The sequence below is a fragment of the Eptatretus burgeri genome, chromosome 9 (genome assembly GCF_056783735.1).
Source record: "Eptatretus burgeri isolate ZD-2024b chromosome 9, Ebu_testis_v1, whole genome shotgun sequence".
In the NCBI taxonomy this organism is placed as follows: domain Eukaryota; kingdom Metazoa; phylum Chordata; class Myxini; order Myxiniformes; family Myxinidae; genus Eptatretus; species Eptatretus burgeri.
Window position 1 is genome coordinate 903,267 of NC_140969.1, and position 19,115 is coordinate 922,381.

The 19,115-nt window shown below is 44.9% G+C and overlaps 1 protein-coding gene across 9 annotated transcripts in view; it reads right to left on the bottom strand.

Annotated features, from left to right (window-relative positions):
* The window catches only part of LOC147019404 (rho-associated protein kinase 2-like), a 184,076-nt gene that overhangs the window by 144,864 nt on the left and 20,097 nt on the right, over nt 1–19,115 (bottom strand). For all 9 annotated transcript variants that reach the window (XM_085893836.1, XM_085893841.1, XM_085893839.1 and 6 more), the window contains exons 3-4: nt 1,632–1,713; nt 833–933 (exon numbers count right to left, since the gene is read on the bottom strand). In XM_085893836.1, the coding sequence (XP_085749962.1) occupies nt 833–933; nt 1,632–1,713 (183 nt within the window). The remainder of the gene's footprint in view (nt 1–832; nt 934–1,631; nt 1,714–19,115) is intronic.

Below are 19,115 nucleotides of genomic sequence, written 5' to 3' on the forward strand. Positions count from 1 at the left end.
CACAGACGGCTTCACGGACGTACGAGTCTTATGGGTCTTTGGGGTCTTAAAAGCTGAGGTAGTGGATGAAAATACCCTTAGGACAATCTCTGGATCGGACTTGGTCTGTGTGCCAAATGTGGTGCTTGGCGGGCCAGTGGTCTTTGTTAAAAAAAAAAAAAAACGCAAACATACAGACAGACAGATGACAAATTTTATTTATTACATCAACACGTCAGACTAAAACACTCATGTTAAGACTATACAAGGAACTGTTTGCATGTCATTGCTCAGACAACAAAATTAACTTATCTTAACAACCCTCCCCTTCCCCGCTCCCCCACCCCCCCAAAAAAACCAAAATGAAGTTCTCCGTGCTGTCACTGCACCCAAAGGGGAGATTTATGGCAAAATAAAACTTTGCTTGCAAGGGGTCCACCAAACCACAGGATTCAGGAGGTAACATGCAGTTGCCAAGCTCAAGCTGTCTCGTCTGTCTCTCTCTGCCTCTCTCTGCAATGAACCTGGGAGCATGTGCCATTGATGGGGACTTACCTGCTGTCCTGTTTTGCTAATGGATTGTGAGTATAAAACAGAGTACAGTATATTTCAAAAAAGTAAGCCTTCATGTTCTGGTACCCTGACGAAGTGACATGCTTGGCATTAACTGCATCACTGCAGTGAGTGGGAATGCTGGGGTGTGAATTTTGTACGTGTGACTGGACAAATAGACTCTTGCATCTCAGTTTACTTGTAAGGGTTAAAAAAAACAAGGAATCAAACACATTAACAAAAAAAAACAAAAAAAAAACAACAGAAGACATCAAACACGTTCAAAAAAAGTTTTGCTTACCAGCTGAACTTCACCAAACGCTCCTCGACCAATGATCTTTAAAGACTCGTAATCTTCTACCTTCATTCGAAGTTCCCTCACATTCATGACGGCCTTCTCATCTGCACTCGAGAGCAAACGTCACGGAACAAATGACCTTCACAATTGAGCATAATTTCCACTCACAAAGACAAAAAAAAACAAACTGTGTGTTGTACAACAGTACAATCCCACTACAAGGAACACTCATAACAAATCTTGTTTGAACGAACAGCACTTTTGGTGGACAGTTTCATGTCAATGAACAACTCTCGCGATGATAGAGCAAAAGGTGAGAATGTGGGGTTTTACTTGTATTTTTTAATTATCAAAATCCATAAGGATATTGCAGAGAAATAAAAATTTTATGACTATTCCAATTTTGTGATGGTCAAACAGGAACCACGGGTAAAGCAGAAGATGAAATGTAGGATTAATAAATAAATAAATTAATCGTTCTGAGCAATTCCACAGCATCATGGCACACGCGAGCACAATGAAAGCCATCGGGTGCCCATTGTTATTATTTTTTTATTTATTATTATTATTATTATAATACTGCACTGTACTATTGTTTTGGGGAGTGGCAGAGTTTCAATTTAAGGAATTTTCAATCCAATGACCGGTCCACAGATCGTCCGTGTTTGATACCACTCAACAGTATTCATTTGTACGTGAGCCACGTAAAAACCATTGAACAGATGGTGAAAGGGCCAAAAGAATGACTCTCTTTTGGGTCAAACAAAGCACAAACAGAGTCGATCAAAATCAGGGAACCTACAGCGCTGCAGAAAACTGTCCACCAGCTTGTTCTTCCTGATGGCTGGAAAATTCAGGTCATGAACCAGTGTGTCCAGGGCATCCTGAAAGAAGAGGCAGTGTTATTTTCGAGACCTTCAGCAGCATCAATATCCAGTTAAAATTGAGAAACGAAGCAAACAACAATATTACTCGAACAGTACGATTGGAAAAAAATAACAACCGCTGCAAGTGTGTTACGTTACACTGTTGCGACTTGCTCAATGGAATCTTCCACTCAGTATCACCAATTAAATAAGTTAACGAGACAAAGCGTTTAATGATGCAGAGCCTCACTTGGGTATATAGATTACAGTAGATCTGAGAACTTGTGCAGACTCACTCTTTCACTGACAAACTGACAAACAGCACTGCTACAATAGCTTTTCATGCTCCTTTGCTAACCTGGGAGGCTAATAAGTCACCCAATAAGTTCCCATATCCATGCACATGATGGAAAATATGTCAGATTAATTTAGATGAGAACTCACAGGATATCTAGCACACAGACAAACCTCATTTACAAGGAGGGAGTGAAGAATATGAACCTTGACAACAAGACACAGACACAGAGTGAAGAGATGACACAAATTATGAACACAGGATTTGTAGACTCAAACTTGGACATGATGCACATGGTAAAATTATGGTTATTTAATAGTGAGGAAATAACAACAACAATAATAATAATAATAATAATAATAATAAACAATCAACTTGTGGTTTAAACCCACTTTTAACTTCTAATTGGTCGCTGGCATTGACACCAATACAAATTCGTATTATGGACCCCAGGCATCAAAAAGCTAAATATATCGAACAAACTATTTTGAATGGAGCACCTTGCTGCCATTAGAGTATTTAAATTGCATCAAGTGCGGCAATAAATGTGAATTGTTGCTCCCAGCATGATGAGAGAAGACGTCTTTGACAATTTTGACACCTCCATCCCTACCCGTTTGGAATCCCGAGCTGGCACGAGCAACTTGCTCGATAAATATAAACAAGTTATGGATAAATTAAACAAATCTGTTGAACTGTGCTTCAGGCCGCCCAGGGTGCAAGATCAAAAATGGAGTATTTAAAATGAAAAACATAGGGGCAATACACCTGCGTGCTCACCTTGTAGAATAATGATTCTGAGAAGGAAGTCAACGTGGGATGGAATCAGCAAGATGTACCAATGAACCAATGTTATAGCAAATACCAATTTTGGGGGCAATCCCCACCCCCTTCGACACTGATTCTTTTTAAAGAGGGTCAACAAACTTTGGTACATTATGGGTGATGAAGATTATGATCAAGTTTTATTGAAATTGTGTGCGTGTAGTTTCAGAGAAGAAAGTAAATACATATTTTAGGGTGGCAACCCCCCACTCCTTACACCTCGATTTTTCTCATGTCATAAACAAACCTTGATACATCACGAGTGATGAAGGTTATGAGCAAGTTTCATTGAAATTGTGTGTGTAGTTTTGGAGAAGAAGGTAAACACATTTGGGGGGGGGGCAATCCCCCCTTAAACCTCAATTTTTCTAATGTCATGAACAAACTTTGGTACATCACGGGTGATGAAGGTTATGATCAAGATTCAATGAAAGCATGTGTATAATTTCAGAGAAGAAAGCAAATACCATTTTTGGGGGGAAACCCCCGAAGACCCCCTGAAGGCCTGATTTTTTTGATGCCATGAACAAACTTTGGTACATACAGGGTAATGAACGTTGTGGTAAAGTTTCATCGAAATCATATCTGTAGTTTCAGAGAAGTTGAAAGTATTTGTGGACGGACGGACGGATGACGCGCCATCCCGTAAGCTCCCCGGAACTACGTTCTAGGTGAGCTCAAAACACCTCACTGGAAGATTCTTAAAAACGCCTCACTGTCACAGTATTACACGTAAGGGCAGTACCCCTGGGAGCTCGCCTGGTAGTGGCTGAATAAGATAACCAGGGAACCATTGGTAGGCATGGATGACCCACAAAATATATAACGGAGAAGAAAGTAAATACCGATGGATTTTTTTTATGTCATGAACAAACTTTGGTACATCATGGATGATGAAGGTTGTGGTCAAGTTTCATCGGAATTGTGTTTGTGGTTTCTTAGAAGAAATCAAATACCTTTTTTGGGGTGCAAACACGCCCCCCCCCCAATCGACACCCTTAGACCCCGATTTTTTTCATGTCGTGAACAAACTTTGTTACATACACGGTGATGAATGTTGTGGTAAAGTTACATCGAAATCATATGTGTAGTTTCAGAGAAGTTGCAAGTATTTGTGGACGGGTGGACGGATGGACGGACGAACGGACAGACTGACGTATGGACGACGCGCTATCCCATAAGCTCCCCTGAACTGTGTTCCAGGCACACCCTCTGAATTTTTTTCCCATCATTGATGTCTATCACATAGTTTACATCACTCAGCTTCTTTGACTCAATAAGGCCTGTGAAAATGAGCAGATACTGGCTCCTCCAGTAGGAAGTAAACTATCACCTTGTCCCCAGGCCTAAAATAATTATCAGCCTCGGAATTTTGGTCAAAAAATGCCTTCATAGCTTGCTGAGACACCTTCAGATGTTTTTGGGGAAGATTACATGTGTTGCAAAGCCTTTCCCTGGAGGTACATATATCATCGAAAAGATTCGTGTCCCCAGTTTCATCGAGAAACCTCTCATTTACTACTGTAATTGGATCCCTAACATTGTGACCATACACCAACTCAGACAGACTGAAACCAGTGGATTCATTTGGTGCATCCCTGGTTGCAAACACAAAAAAAATTCCATCATCCCAGTCTTCAGCATACTCCAAAAAGTCACTTTTAACATACTGTTGCGGTTGAGGAAATTCGCAATCCACCATTCAGGTCCTGTCGGTGAGATATCTCTGTAAGTGCATGTGTAGTTAGCCCCAAACCCGTTGTTTAGAGGGAATAAATGTGATTCATTCGGGCTGCGACCCTTTAAGATAGCCGTTTTTCTGTTCTATCTTTATTTTGAACCAATCACGTCTCAACCGCCATCACACAACAACCACCAACCACAATGCCGCTTCACAACAACAACAACGCCAACAGCCACGACCTTTACCTTCACAACTCGCTCCCGCAAACATCGCATCACCGCCATTCTAAACGTCGCCATGGCCATGGACCACCACTTTAGACCCTCCACCACCTTCGCCTCTCCTTCTGCGGCCATTCCCGCACCGCTTGTGGGCACCGAGCATCAGGCTGTCCTGGACTCGTACAGGGCGCGCGCCGAGCCGCGGGTACAAAGCGTGGCCTTTCCGAGGAGAAGTCGGATCAGGAATGATACACGCCCACTTCTGATCCGTCCAATCAGCAAGCGCGGGGCGATTTGGCCCCGCCTCCAGGCGCGTCAGAGTGGAATCGATATATGCAAATTCGAGGATCAGGGGAGATTCACGCCCCTTTTTCTCCGTCCAATGGGCGAGCGTGGCTCCACCCCCGAGATCGTTCTGATCCAGAAATTTGCATATGGGTTCTCCTACACCACTATAAAGCGCCGAGCGCGGGGCGAATTCAGGAAGTTTTTCGGTCAAGGCGAGTTGGAGAAGAGTTGAGAGTTTTGGGTCGGAAGCAGTTGGAGGCAGTCAGAGTTGGAGGAAGGTCGAGGCAGTCAAGTCGGGTCTGCAGAGTGGCAGTCTGTCGGGGTTCGGAGTCTGTTGGGGAGCTGCAGAGAGAGGAAGCCTGGAGCCTGGAGCGCGGTCGAGGTGATTTGCTGCAGTCGGCTGAGGAGAATTGCGGAGGGGACCGGATACCTCGGGTCCGAGGCAAGGAAGACGGCGGTCGGCGACGAGGTCGCAGCGGAGTCGCTCGTCGCGGGACCCAAGCAAGCCAGCTATCCTCTTTCCCCAGAGCATCAACAATTCCCCCCTTCCCCCCCCCCCCCCCGCGCTGAGATAGTGTGAAAAGGGGGCCCCGTTCCCACCCCACTCCAAGCAGTGCCAACGAAACCCACGAAAGAGCGCGGAGTCAGGGCACCACCACCACATTTGCGGCTCATCACAAGACACGGGTAGGATCCACCCGGTCTTGCGGCCCACAGGCCCCGTCTGCCCCTTGTCTTTGAGGGTGGCCCTTTTCTTTTGCTTTTGAGTAAATGTGTTGTCGGCGCCATCTGTAAAGTAAAACTGTGTAAGTGTTGCCATGTGCTCGCGTAGTCGGTAGTAGATCTGCATTGTTGTGTTTCTTTTGTAACATCTGCTTTTGGTGCATAATTGTTGTAATTGTATATGTGTGCTTTCCGTGTGCCGCGGAATAAATGTGCATTATGTTGAACTGTTTTTCCCGCTTCGCTTCGTCTTTTCTTTAATTGAATCTCCATCTTGCTTCACGTAAAGGGTTAGTAGTGGGCTTAATACGCCCGATAATTAATCGGAACCGTCGAGGCCGACGATAACACTGCTCGGTTATCCCGATAGTACGGAACGGGTCGCTTAAGTGGCCCGTGTCCGGAGTCGACCTGCGGCGAGGTGCGATCGCCCGGTCTACCCTCCGTGTGGGTACTTAGGTAGGTCGAATTTGGCGAACAACCCTATCCCACGCGGGGGGCCGATTGGCACGATCGTGGTGAGGCCGAAAAGCCCACCCGTGACTAGTTCCCGGCGTTAGTCCGAGAGAGTCACGACAGAATTGTCCGTCCGGTGGGCGACGTGCCGCGATTCGAGTTACGTGGCCGCTCGCACGCCGGCAGGCGCGAATTCGCAACAATACGTAGTTTTCAATGTCTGGTGGTATCTCTCAAGAACTCCCGAGGACTGGAGATGGTAGGCTGAAGATCTAATTCCAAACTGATGCATAACTTCCTGAAATAAGCCAGACATAAAATTCTAACCTTGGACAGAATGCACTTCCTTCGTAAAAATTTACCAAATGTCCAAACTGTTGTGGCAAAAAATATTGACACCCTTGCACTTTATTCAAACAACTCACAATTTTCTCTAAAATAAGTTGAAATTGACAAAAGTATTTGGTCTCCACAATTCCTAATTTCGCTGTTCATATTATAGAACCTTTGTTTTTGATAAAGAACTTAATATTGGTTCACGAGCGCCAGCCAGCATGACCACTATATTCGTTATGTCTGTCTGTCTGTCTGCCTGTCCAGAGCATAACTCCGTGGACTTTGATCCGATCTTGATGAAACTTGGTTATGTGTTCGATATCAATGTCTAGTTGTGTTTTTCTGGATGAGGGCGTGCTACGCCCATTGTGGGCGGAGCCACGCCCAAAAAAATAGCCATTTTTAGGGGTAGTCGGATTAAAAATCTATCTTCTCGTAGGAAATTGACTGAATGGAATGGGCTCTTCAGTATTTGAATAGCAACATAAATTATTAACCAACGCCATCGAAGATGGACGGAGGTTACTGGTTTCACCCGTCTGTTTGTTTGTTTGTTACTTAGGAAATCTAAAGATTTCGTAAGTATATTGATGACTTCCGTCCTGTGTTTGTGTGTGCGTGTGTGTGTGTGTGTGTGTGTGTGTGTGTGTGTTTGTAGGCACGATAACTCGAGAACAGAAGAAGCTTCCAATGTCAAATTACACCATGTGATTCAGGAGGGTGATGACGCGCGCTGCTTAGATTTTGGTCAAAATCGGTCAAAGGTCAAGGTCACAGTGAGGTCAAACATAATTCCATAAATTCATGTGGAGAAATGGAGTATTATTGCTTCGGTCGACGTTACGAGTTCGTTTTAACTTCAATTTTAATTTTGTCTTCGGTTTTTGCGATTGCGCAGGATGCTTAAAACTCGGTTTTCGAAATTCTGGTAAAAATCGGATGTTTTGGAGATGTTTTAAGATTGTATAAAAAAAATATTACACTCGCCGCATCACGGCTCGTCACGTGGTGCAGCGCGCTCGAGCAGAGGCGTCGAGTCACTTAAAGGTTTTCCGTGTGCGCACTGACGGTGCTTTCGATAAAGATGGTGTTTAAAAGTCATTTTTTATCCCAATAAAGGTTATCGTCGCATGCCTGACTCGCTAAGCCGTCGGATTATGTAAAGATTGTTGGTGGATGGCCGAATGTTACAGTTTTGTGACTGATAAAATAATATTAAATAATTGCGTGGAGAAATGGAGATTTTTGCTTCGGTCGACGTTACGATTTTTGATGGTTTGGTACAGAATCATCGTAGAAACTTCTGGTTTGCATCGATACCTTCTCTAGAGACAGCTTTTATCAGACAAGGTGAGAGGTCAAGTTGACGATTTCGTAAGTACCAGTCTATGACTGCTTGTTTGTGTGTTTGTGTGTTTGCAGGGACGATAACTCGAGAACAGAAGAAGCTACCAATGTCAAATTAGACCACTTGATTCAGGAGGGTGATGGCTAGCGCTGATTAGATTTTGGTCAAAATCGTTCAAAGGTCAAGGTCACAGTGAGGTCAAACATTCAATTTTTGATGGTTTGGCACAGATAACTCGAGAACGGAAGAAGCTACCAATGTCAAATTACACCACGTGATTCAGGAGGGTGATGGCTCGCGCTGATTAGATTTTGGTCAAAAATCGGTCAAAGGTCAAGGTCACAGTGAGGTCAAACATCCAAAACATTCGATTTTTGATGGTTTGGTACAGAATCATCGTAGAGACTTCTAGTTTGCATCGCTACCTTCTCAAGAGACAGCTTTTATTAGACAAAGTCAGAGGTCAAGTTGACGATTTCGTAAGTACCAGTCTATGACTGCTTGTTTGTTTGTTTGTTTGTGTACAGTATTACGGAAAAACTCCTGGACGTATTTCGACGAAACTTGGTGTGGGGATTTGGTATGGTCCAAGGATCATGCCATTAGATTTTGGACTTGTTCCAAAGTCCAATATGACCGCAATGGCAGCCATTTTGAAAAAATATTTGAATTTTTGTTTTTGCCTTTCTGCATGTTTTTAGTGATTTCCAACCCCCCAAAAAAATTTGTTAGAGGAAAAAGAAAACAGAAATTTTGCACCTTTTTTTTCAAAAAAATTTCGATTCTAATTTTTGGCATTTCTACATGCGTGTCGATCTAGTTTAGTTTATTCAATCGTGGTTCAGTCGAGTCTGATCCGTTTTGACCTACAATGAATGGGATATCAGGTTCACTTAAGTGACCCAGCAGTATTGGCGGTGGAGGTTTTGCACTCGACCGAGTGCTCCCCTCTAGTCTAAAGCTTGTCGTTGTCCGATTTTTCATTTTCGTCCCAAGGTCAAGGTCACAAGATCAAAAACTTTGAAAATTGCGAATTTTGACATAAAAATCATACGACCGCCCAAACTTTGAGACCGAGTATGACAATATTTTTATGCATAATCTTGAGGTCATTCCCCATCTCAAGTCTTGAAACCATTTTGCTCTATCTCGAACACCTTGCCCGTGGCACCCCCTTCAAGTTTGTTTTTACGCTGATTTCTTCAAAGTATGGATAATCCGAGGAGTGCAAAATGCCATATAGCCTATATGACGTTGTATTGTTCCTGGAATGTTGCAGAGGAAGTTTTGCGCCAAAGGTCATAATCCTTGACCTTTGACCTTTAAAGGCCAAATTTTCAAAGTTGTGGGACTCGAACCGGGTTTTTGGCCTTCTTCGACGAACTAACTCCAATAAGCTATAGCACGTGTCCTGTTTCCTTATTTTAATGTCCACAACATTGTTTTGTGACCTTTAAAGGTTATGTAAAGGTCAAATTTTGAAAGTTGTTGAACAAAACCGGGTTTTCGACATTTTGCAGCGAATAACCTGTCACCCGTACCACATCATGTTGATCATTTTTATAACTTGGTCAAAAATTATCACATTGTCTCATCTTTACTTCTGAAACGATCTACATCGTCAAATACCGCTCATGAACCATTGTCGTCTTCAGACTTGTCTCCATTTAAATCAGAATATAAAAATAAATGGCATCGACAAAATTGACACCCTCGACTTAATATTGTTGCTGGGCCGGGTATCGGTGGCGAGCAAGACCGCTCGGGGGAGCAGTAGAGTCGACTCCACCGAACACACTGGAATTTAGGTCGTGACCCTCAGATAAGTCCGGAAGGCATGGGCCTCTTACAGGACCATGAATCGCCAATAATTCGACAGTGTGGGGTAGGGTTAATTGCCAAACTTCAATATACCTAATTACCCATGCGGCAAAGCTACTGGGGAATTCACACCTCGACAGACCTCGAGCGGGACGAGCCGTTACCATGACCGAACCGTGTGTAACCCGAGCGGAGGTTACCAAGGCCTGTCGGTCCAAATGAACAATTTACTGCCTCGCTATTTCTCAACACACACCGTGCTAAGCCAATAAAATAAATGACAGTTCACTGGTGGTGAACAGCTGTTTTGAAGGCCTGGAGGGAAGAATGGGATTGATGAGAGTGTGGGAGTTTGTTCCAAAGGCGGGAAAAAAAGAGGAATGAAAGAGTGAACGTGAGCAGTGATTCGTAATTTTGGTAGTTTTACCAGAAGGGCTTGCTGACAAACCTTGAGCGCCCTGAGGAAATATGGGGGGGATAAATTGCAGTCAGAGCAGGGGGAGCGAGACCGGAGAGGAGACGGTAGAAGACAAAGACCACCGACCTGCTTACGGTGAGAGAGTGAGAGGCCCGATGACTCTGCCTCACCGTGGGAGATACCAATGATCCTAAATGCCTTGGTTTCCACAGCATGAAGCTGAGAAAGTTGAGATGGGAGCACCAGCCCAGAGGGGAGAGCAGTACTCCATCAGGCTGCGGACGAAAGCTTTGTATGTGGTCAGGAGCTCAGGTGGGCTGAGGAAGGACTTTGCACGATGGAGAATTCCCTGTCGGCGACTGGCTTTGGAGGCCAGGTTGGAAATGTCGCTTTCCCAGGAAAGATCATGGCAGATAGTGAAACGCAGAAGCTTGAATGAAGGGACGTTTTCCAGAGATTTGTTGAGAATGTAGATGTGGGGGTGGGGGAGGGGGTGGGATTCCAAACGGTCCTTTCGGAGAGACATAGTGAGAGTGTGAGATTTGTCAGGATTGAAAGACATGTTTCACGTGTTGGACCAGTTTGTGATTTTATCCAGATCTGTAGAGAGTGAAGAAGCTGCTGCTTGCCAGTCTGAGGGACAACAGATGGTACGGCAGAGGGTGGAGTCATCTGCAAAGATATAAAGAGGATTATCCAGAGTCGGAGAGATCATTGATGAAAACCAGAAAAAGAACAGGGCCCAGAACGCTACCTTGCGGAACTCCAGCCTGGACAGGAAGAGGGGATGAGTGAACTCCATTGAGGGCCTCAGATTGGCTGTGACAGGAGAGGAAGTCTGCGAGTGGAGATGACCTTGGATACCACAGGAAGAGAGTTTGGTGAGCAGGGAAGGGTGCCAGACTGTGTCAAAAGCACGTGATATGTCGAGGGAGATGGCTCTGATTTCATGTCTGGCATCGAGTACCTCCATCCATTGTTGGGAAAACAGGAACAGCATATCTAGGGTAGAGTGACCTGGTCTGAGTCCATATTGATGATCGGAAATCAGGCCATTAGAGAAGAGGAAGGATTTAATGTCGGAAGCAATGATGCATTCCATAACCTTGCTGATGATTGGGAGAAGGCTGATTGGTCTGTAGTTGCAGGGATCTGTTTTTGTACCTTTTTTTGCATGGCAGTAATGTTTGCTGATTTCCAAGCAGATGTCAGATGACCTTGAGCAAATGAGAGGGTGAATAGAACAGAGAGAGGGTGAGCAAGAGCAGAGGAGCAGGTTTTTAGGACACGTGGCCTGATGCCGTCTGGACCGGTTGCAGGATCTGAGTCAAGCTTTGACAGCAAGCTCTCCACTTTGTCAGAAGAAAAGTACACAGAGTCCAGGGACAGTTGGGTGCGACTGGATAAGGTGGGTAGAGAAAGCGATGGGTTTGGGACACAATATTTAGAAGCAAACACAGAGTTTAGGCAATCCGCCTTTTCACGTGCGGTATCAGCAGTGCAGCCATTTGAGGTAAGGGAGGGGATGGAGGGGGAACATACACCAGAAACAGATTTCATTAGACACCACCAGGATTTGGAGTGAGAGAGGTTTGAGAGTTCAGACTTGACCTGAGAAAGATGTTGTTTTCTGGCTCTCCTGAGGGTAGACACACTTGTTCTGAGCTTTATGAAAGGAATTGAGATTACCCTTAGCTGGGTTTGCTTTCCATGAGGTTGAGGCAAGTTGTTTCAGGAAAACTGCCTCATGACAAGCTTCAGTGAACCATGGGTGAGAGAAAGGGTAGGACAACTGAAGACAAGAGGGGATAAATCTGTGTATGAGAGACAGCAAGTTTCTTTGAAAGAATTCCCAGGATGAGTTGATGTTGAAGAAAGTAGCGATGGGAGACCAGTCTAGAAGTTTGATGGCTGCTTGGAGACCCTGGTGGTCAGCCTGAGTGAAATGCCAGACTCGACGGTGCTGAGGTGGTTCTCTAATAACAGCCAGAGATGTCCACTTTGACAAGCACATGGTCAGAAGAACCGATTGGAGCGGAGGAAGAACAGCCAATATTTTCAGGGAAATTTGTCAAAATCAGATCCAGCTGAGATGGAGTACCGTTGGTTGAAAACAGGGCCAGGAAGTTGACCGGTTGAGTCAGTACCAATGAGTCGCAAAAGTCTTTTGCTGAAGTGCCATGGCAGGTGAGAGAGGTACCCACACCTCGCCAACTGGCATGATGACAATTGAAGTCGCCACATATGAGGAAGAGAGAGTTCAGATGAGAGGACAGAAGTTGGTGATGAGAATGCTTGGCTACAATCTTGTGTCTGACCTCCTCAGACAATTCTATGGTTTTCTTTCTTTTGATCATGCTCATTGTGGTACACACAGTGACACAAAACAGCAGAATAACTCCTTTTCTCCATTCAAACTGGTTGAATGAGTGATTTTTATATTGCAAGCACGTGCATCTCACCACAGGTGAGTTCAATTCCAAAGTAAAGGAGAATCACCTCCTTGAAATCCAATTATTTCTAACAACTTTTAAAAGGTGCCAATAATATTGTCCAGGATTTTTATTTCAACAATTTTCTGGAAGAAAAGGTGCATTACTTGAAAAAAGTGCAAGGGTGTCAATATTTTTGACCACGACAGTCTCACCACATCTGGTGAAAACATGACCATATATCTAGCCATATCTGGTGAAAAACTGAGTCAGAGCCTCCACCACCAACTTGCCTGGAACACGTTTCAAGGGAACAGCTTCAGGGAATCCAGTTGACATGTCCAAAATGGTAAAGGCCCTGTCACACCTTGACGTTTTAGCCAGCGTATGGCAAGTTATCAAAATGTATGTAAAACGCTGGCATACGCTAAACTATTGATGTTTTTTTTTCCAGTTTTGGACGTATTCATAACGAGTTGGACGTATGCATAACGTATTAGTAACGTACACAGAACGTTTCAATAACATATAGATAACTTATATCAATGCATGCTGAGCGTGTTGTCGGCGTTCACAACCTATGCCCAACGATTGTCTAACTTATGCATAGTGCGGCAGCGTATCGCCGACGATCACGTGGCGTAGGATATTCATAGGCTGCGGCTCGACGATTCAAATCATAACCGCACTCGACATCGAAGTGTGAAGCTGCTGTCACACCTTGACGTTTTAGCCAGCGTATGCCGACGTATGAAAAATTTGCTGAATACGCTGGCACACGTCTAATACGTTAAGAGCACGCTGAAGCACACTGGCATACGTGGTAGTACGCAGAGTCTTCTTCTTCTTCTTCTTCTTTCGGCTGCTCCCGTTAGGGGTCGCCACAGCGGATCATCCGTATGATCCGCATAGTGATTTGGCACATGTTTTACGCCGGATGCCCTTCCTGACGCAACCCTGGTTGCCTCTTACAACACAGGGATATGGTACACCTATTTTAACCGGGGTATACACCGGCCCAGTATACTGGTACTCATTTCGCCGACCTCGGAAGGATGACAGGCTGAGTCAACCCCCTGGTGTATTAATTCAGTGGCCCAACGGGGCTTGAACTCAGGACTTTTTGGCTCCCAAGCCGCTGCCCTAACCACTGCGCCAACACCAGGCTACGTGGTAGTACGCAGAGTATGTCGACAAATTTTCAGCATGTTGAAAATTTTTCGACATATGCCAGCGTATGACACACGTTCCGCATACGCTGGCCATAAGTTGTAGGCACGTTACGCGATCGTTGACACACGTCGACACACGTTACTTGCAAGTTACTCATAAGTCGAAACACTTCTAGGTAATGTTTAGCGTCAGTGTTCCAGACTCCCTGGTTTTTTTTTTTTTTTCTTCGGTACGACGGTGATGTTGACACTTCAATTTCTAGTGCGGTTACGATTTAATCGATGAGCGGCAGCCTATTAATTATATTATATTATAACCGCACTATAAAGCGAAGTGTCAACATCACCGTCATACCGAAGAAAAAAAAAAAACCAGGGAGTCTGGAACACTGACGCTAAACATTACCTCGAAGAGTATCGACCTATGAGTAACTTACAAGTAACGTGTGTCGACGTGTGTCAACGATCGCGTAACGTGCCTACAACACGTTACTCATAGATTAAAAATAAGTTTCGGGTATGCTAAACATTACCTCGACGTGTTTTGACTTATGAGTAACTTACAAGTAACATGTGTCGACGTGTGTCAACGATCGCGTAACGTGCCTACAACTTATGGCCAGCGTATGCGGAACGTGTGAGTCATATGCTGGCATACGTCGAAAAATTTCAAGCATGTTAAAATTTGTCGACGAGCTCGGTGTACTACGACGTATACAAAACTTACCCAAAACGTATTCGACGTGTGCCAGCGTTTTAGACAAATTTTTCATACGTCGGCATACTCTGGCTAAATCGTCAAGGTGTGACAGGGCCTTAAGCAAGGTAAGTACCCTGGCTTGGTTCAAGGTAATGGACCAACACAATCAATCAGTACCCTAGTTAATGGCTCATCCAATACTGAAATGGGTACAAATGGAGCTGGTTGAATTGATGGCTGTGGTTTTCCTATCATTTGACAGGTACACTACTGGTCAAAAGTTTAAGAACACCCCCATTTTTCCAGTTTTTACTAAAATTTAAGCAGTTCAAATCGAGTGAATAACCTGAAATGGTACAACAGCCATGCTACCACGAACAGCCATGCAATACCCTCTGGTCTCTGCCAAGTTGGTCAGGGGTTCATCCTACAGCAAGATAACGACACAAAACATAACTCCAGGCTATGTCAGAACTACCTTAGAAGAAAAGAACAAGATGGTAGGCTTCCAATCATGGAATGGCCAGCACAGTCTCCAGACTTAAACCCCATCGAGCTGGTTTTGGATGAACTGGACAGAAGGGTGAAAAGCAAAGCAACCTACAAGTGCAACACATGTGTGGGAACTTATGCAACAGTGTTGGGAAGAACTTTCAAACACTATTTGATTTCCATTGTAGAAAGAATACCACGAGTATGTTCGGCTGTTATATCTGCAAAAGGTGGCTACTTTAATGAGTCAAAAATATAGATTAAAATTTTGTTCAACAAAACGATTCCATGATTTTTTTTTTCCCCTGCAATTGTTTATTTGTTCTATGCTTTAATTTCAGAGTACATTGACACATTAAACTGCTTAAATTTCAGTAAAAACTGGAAAAATGGGGGTGTTCTGAAACTTTTGACCGGTAGTGTATGACGTCTTGCAGTAAGTACCCCAATACATCTTGGTGTAATTTTGGCCAAAAAAAAGTGCCATAATCCCAGCTTGAGTTTCCTCAATTACCAAATGTCGTGCCATATGAACCTCATGTGCTAACGATAAAACTTCAACTGTCCGGATCATCAGCTGAGCATCGTTTATCATCGAGGTTTCGATCCTTTCAGCTCAGAACCTCTCCAAACAGCAGATCCACAACCCCGGTCGCCGGTCCACATTAGTGGATTACTCACCATCAATGGACCCACAAGCCAAAGTTGTGTCCAGACAGTACTAGTGTTACTTTATTTAAAGTATGACTACATTTGAATAACTTTAATCATACATCACTTTATATGATAATATATTATGCGATAAACGCTTTTACCTTGTGGACATGTCCATCACACAACATCTCCATCTAACCAGACTCAAACTGTCATTGATAACTAATTTTAACATGCTGCACTGCGTATCGTGGCAACCACCAACAAATTATATTCATGCTTATTTATAATGCATTTAAGAAATAATATTAATTTATTTTATTTTTTATCAAAATAGCTCCATTATTTAATACCATCTTCTTCTTCCACTTCTTCTTCTTCTTCTTCTTCTTCTCCTTCTTTCGGCTGCTCCCGTTAGGGGTCGCAACAGCGGATAAACCTTCTCCATTTTGCTCTATCCTCCACATCTTCCATTGACACTCCAACCGCACGCATGTCTGCCCTCACCGCATCCATGAACTCTTCTTTGGCCTTCCTCTTCTCCTCCTGCCTGGCGGCTCCATCTTCAACATCCTTCTCCCGATATCCTCCGCTTCGCTCCTGTGCACATGTCCAAACCATCTCAATCTCACCTCTCTCACTGTCTCCAAACCGTCCTACCTGCGCTATCCCTCGAATATACTCATTCCTTTTCCTGTCCATCCTCGTCACTCCAAACGAGAATCGCAGCATCTTTAACTCTGCCACCTCCAGCTCCACTTCCTGTCTTTTTGTCAGTGCCACCACCTCCAAACCATACAACATAGCTGGTCTCACTATCGTCTTATATACTTTCCCCTTCACTCTTGCAGCTACCCTTCTGTCACAAATCACTCCTGCAACTCTTCTCCACCCACTCCATCCTGTTTGCACTCTTTTTCACTTCTCTACCACATTCTCCGTTACTTTGGACAGTTGATCCCAAGTATTTAAACCCATCCACCTTCCCCACTTCAACTCCTTGCAACCGCACCATACCACCACCCGCCCTCTCATTTACGCACATGTACTCCGTCTTACTCCGACTGACTATCATTCCCCTTTTCTCCAGTGCGTACCTCCACCCCTCGAGGCTCGCCTCAGCCTGCTCCCTACTCTCTCTGCAGATCATGATGTCATCCACGAACATCATAGTCCATGGAGACTCCAGTCTGATCTCGTCCGTCAACCGGTCCATCACCATTGCAAACAGGAAAGGGCTCAGCGTTGATCCTTGGTGCAATCCCACTTTAACCTGAAACCGGTCCGTCATTCCTACCACACACCTCACCGCTGTCACACTGTCCTCATACATATCCTGCACGATCCTCACATACTTCTCCACCACTCCCGACTTCCTCATACAATGCCACAACTCCTCTCTTGGCACCCTATCATAAGCTTTCTCTAAATCCACAAACACACAATGTAACTCCTTCTGGCCTTCCCTATACTTCTCCATCAACATTCTCAAAGCAAACATCGCATCAGTGGTGCTCTTTCCTGGCATAAACCCATATTGCTGCTCACAGATCGTCACCTCTCCTCTCAACCTAGCTTCCACTACTCTTTCCCACAACTTCATGGTGTGGCTTAACAACTTTATCCCTCTGTAATTTCCACAGCTCTGCACATCACTCTTGTTCTTGAAAATCGTAACCAGCACACTTGATCTCCACTCCTCCGGCATTCTCTCACTTTCCAAGATTTTATTAAACAATCTGGTTAACAACCCCACTGCCATCTCTCCTAAGCACTTCCATGCCTCCACTGGTATACCATCTGGGCCAACCGCCTTTCCACTTTTCATCCTCTTCATAGCAGTCCTCACTTCATCCTTACTGATCCACCCCACTTCCAGATTCACTATCTCCACCTCAACCAACCTTCTCTCTCTCTCATTTTCTTCATTCATCAGCTCCTCAAAGTACTCCATCCACCTTCTCAACACACTCTCCTCGCTCGTCAGCACATTCCCATTTGCGTCCTTTATCACCCTAGCCTGCAGCACATCCTTCCCAGCTCGGTTCCTCTGTCTTGCCAATCGGTATAAATCCTTTTCCCCTTCCTTTGTATCCAACTTCTCATACAGCTCGTCATATGCCATTTTCTTAGCCTTTGCCACACTCTCTCTTTGCCTTTCGCCACCACTCCTTGTACTCCTGCCTATTTTCTTCATCTACATGTGTCTCTTTGCCACCCAGGGGTAACCAGAATGGCACATTTCGTGCGCAGACAAACCTTCCCTATTCTATCGAAGATATTAAGCAAATGAATGCTTCATGCCCTGTTTGTGCTGAACTAAAACCCAGATTCTATGGCGCGGCATCTGGCAGATTGATCAAGGCCACTTCTCCCTTCGAGAGACTAAATATCGACTTCAAAGGGCCCCTGCCGACCGAGACAGACAACAGATACATATTCACTGTTGTTGATGAATATTCAAGGTTCCCTTTCGCATTTCCGTGCTCGGATATGACCTCGGGCACTGTCGTGAAATGTCTCTCTGACCTCTTCGCTATGTTTGGGAAACCTTCGTACATACATTCAGACAGAGGGCCGTGTTTCATGTCAGCCGGGCTAAAACAGTTCCTATTAGAGCACGGCATAGCAACTAGTCGAACGACGGGTTACAACCCACAGGGTAATGGGCATGTGGAACGGTATAACGGAGTCATTTGGAAAGCCGTAACTCTGGCGTTGAAATCAAGAGGACTGGGCCCCGAGCGGTGGGAGGTTACCCTTCTCGACGCTCTGAATTCCATACGCTCTTTGCTCTGCACGTCCACCAATGCAACTCCTCACGAACGAATGTTTACTCACCAGCGATGTTATGTTGACGGCCAATCGGTGCCCAACTGGCTAACCCATCCTGGAACAGTGTTCATGAAACGCCCGGTACGACAAAGCAAGTATGAACCCATGGTGGAGGGGGTCGAACTCATCGATACTAATCCAGAGTATGCTCATATCAGACTCCCAGATGGCAGGGAGACCAATGTGTCGGTTTGCCATTTGGCTCCCTCAGGTACTCCTCCCGCAGGTACACCACCATCTGGCACTCCTCCCTCTAACATCCCCTCCCCAGGTGTTCCCCCCCCCCCCAGGAACTCCACCTGGGAACGGTGGCGACGGAGCTGCCGCGTTCCACCCGAGAGCGATCGAGGAGTCATCCCCGGCACGAATCGAGGCTCACCAAGAGGATCAGAAGCCTCCCTCAAGTGAAACCGCCATTTACTCCCGGAGAGGTCGACGGATAAAGCCCCCTCGCCGACTCGATCTGTAAAGGGGATTATCGGCATCCTCGATGCTCATGCTCCTATATGCTCATTACATCATATATCGATGCTCATTACCATGCTCCTACAACTCAAAATAATCCTCACTGCTTGGCATGTATGCTTCTGTAGTTTAAATAGTTCGCGTTGCTTGAAATGTATACTCCTATAGCGCTGAAGTAATCATGGTGCGTTAGTTGGGCCTCTAGTTACATTTTAAAGACGGGGAGAATGTGATGAATTGAAGGACGTGACGAGT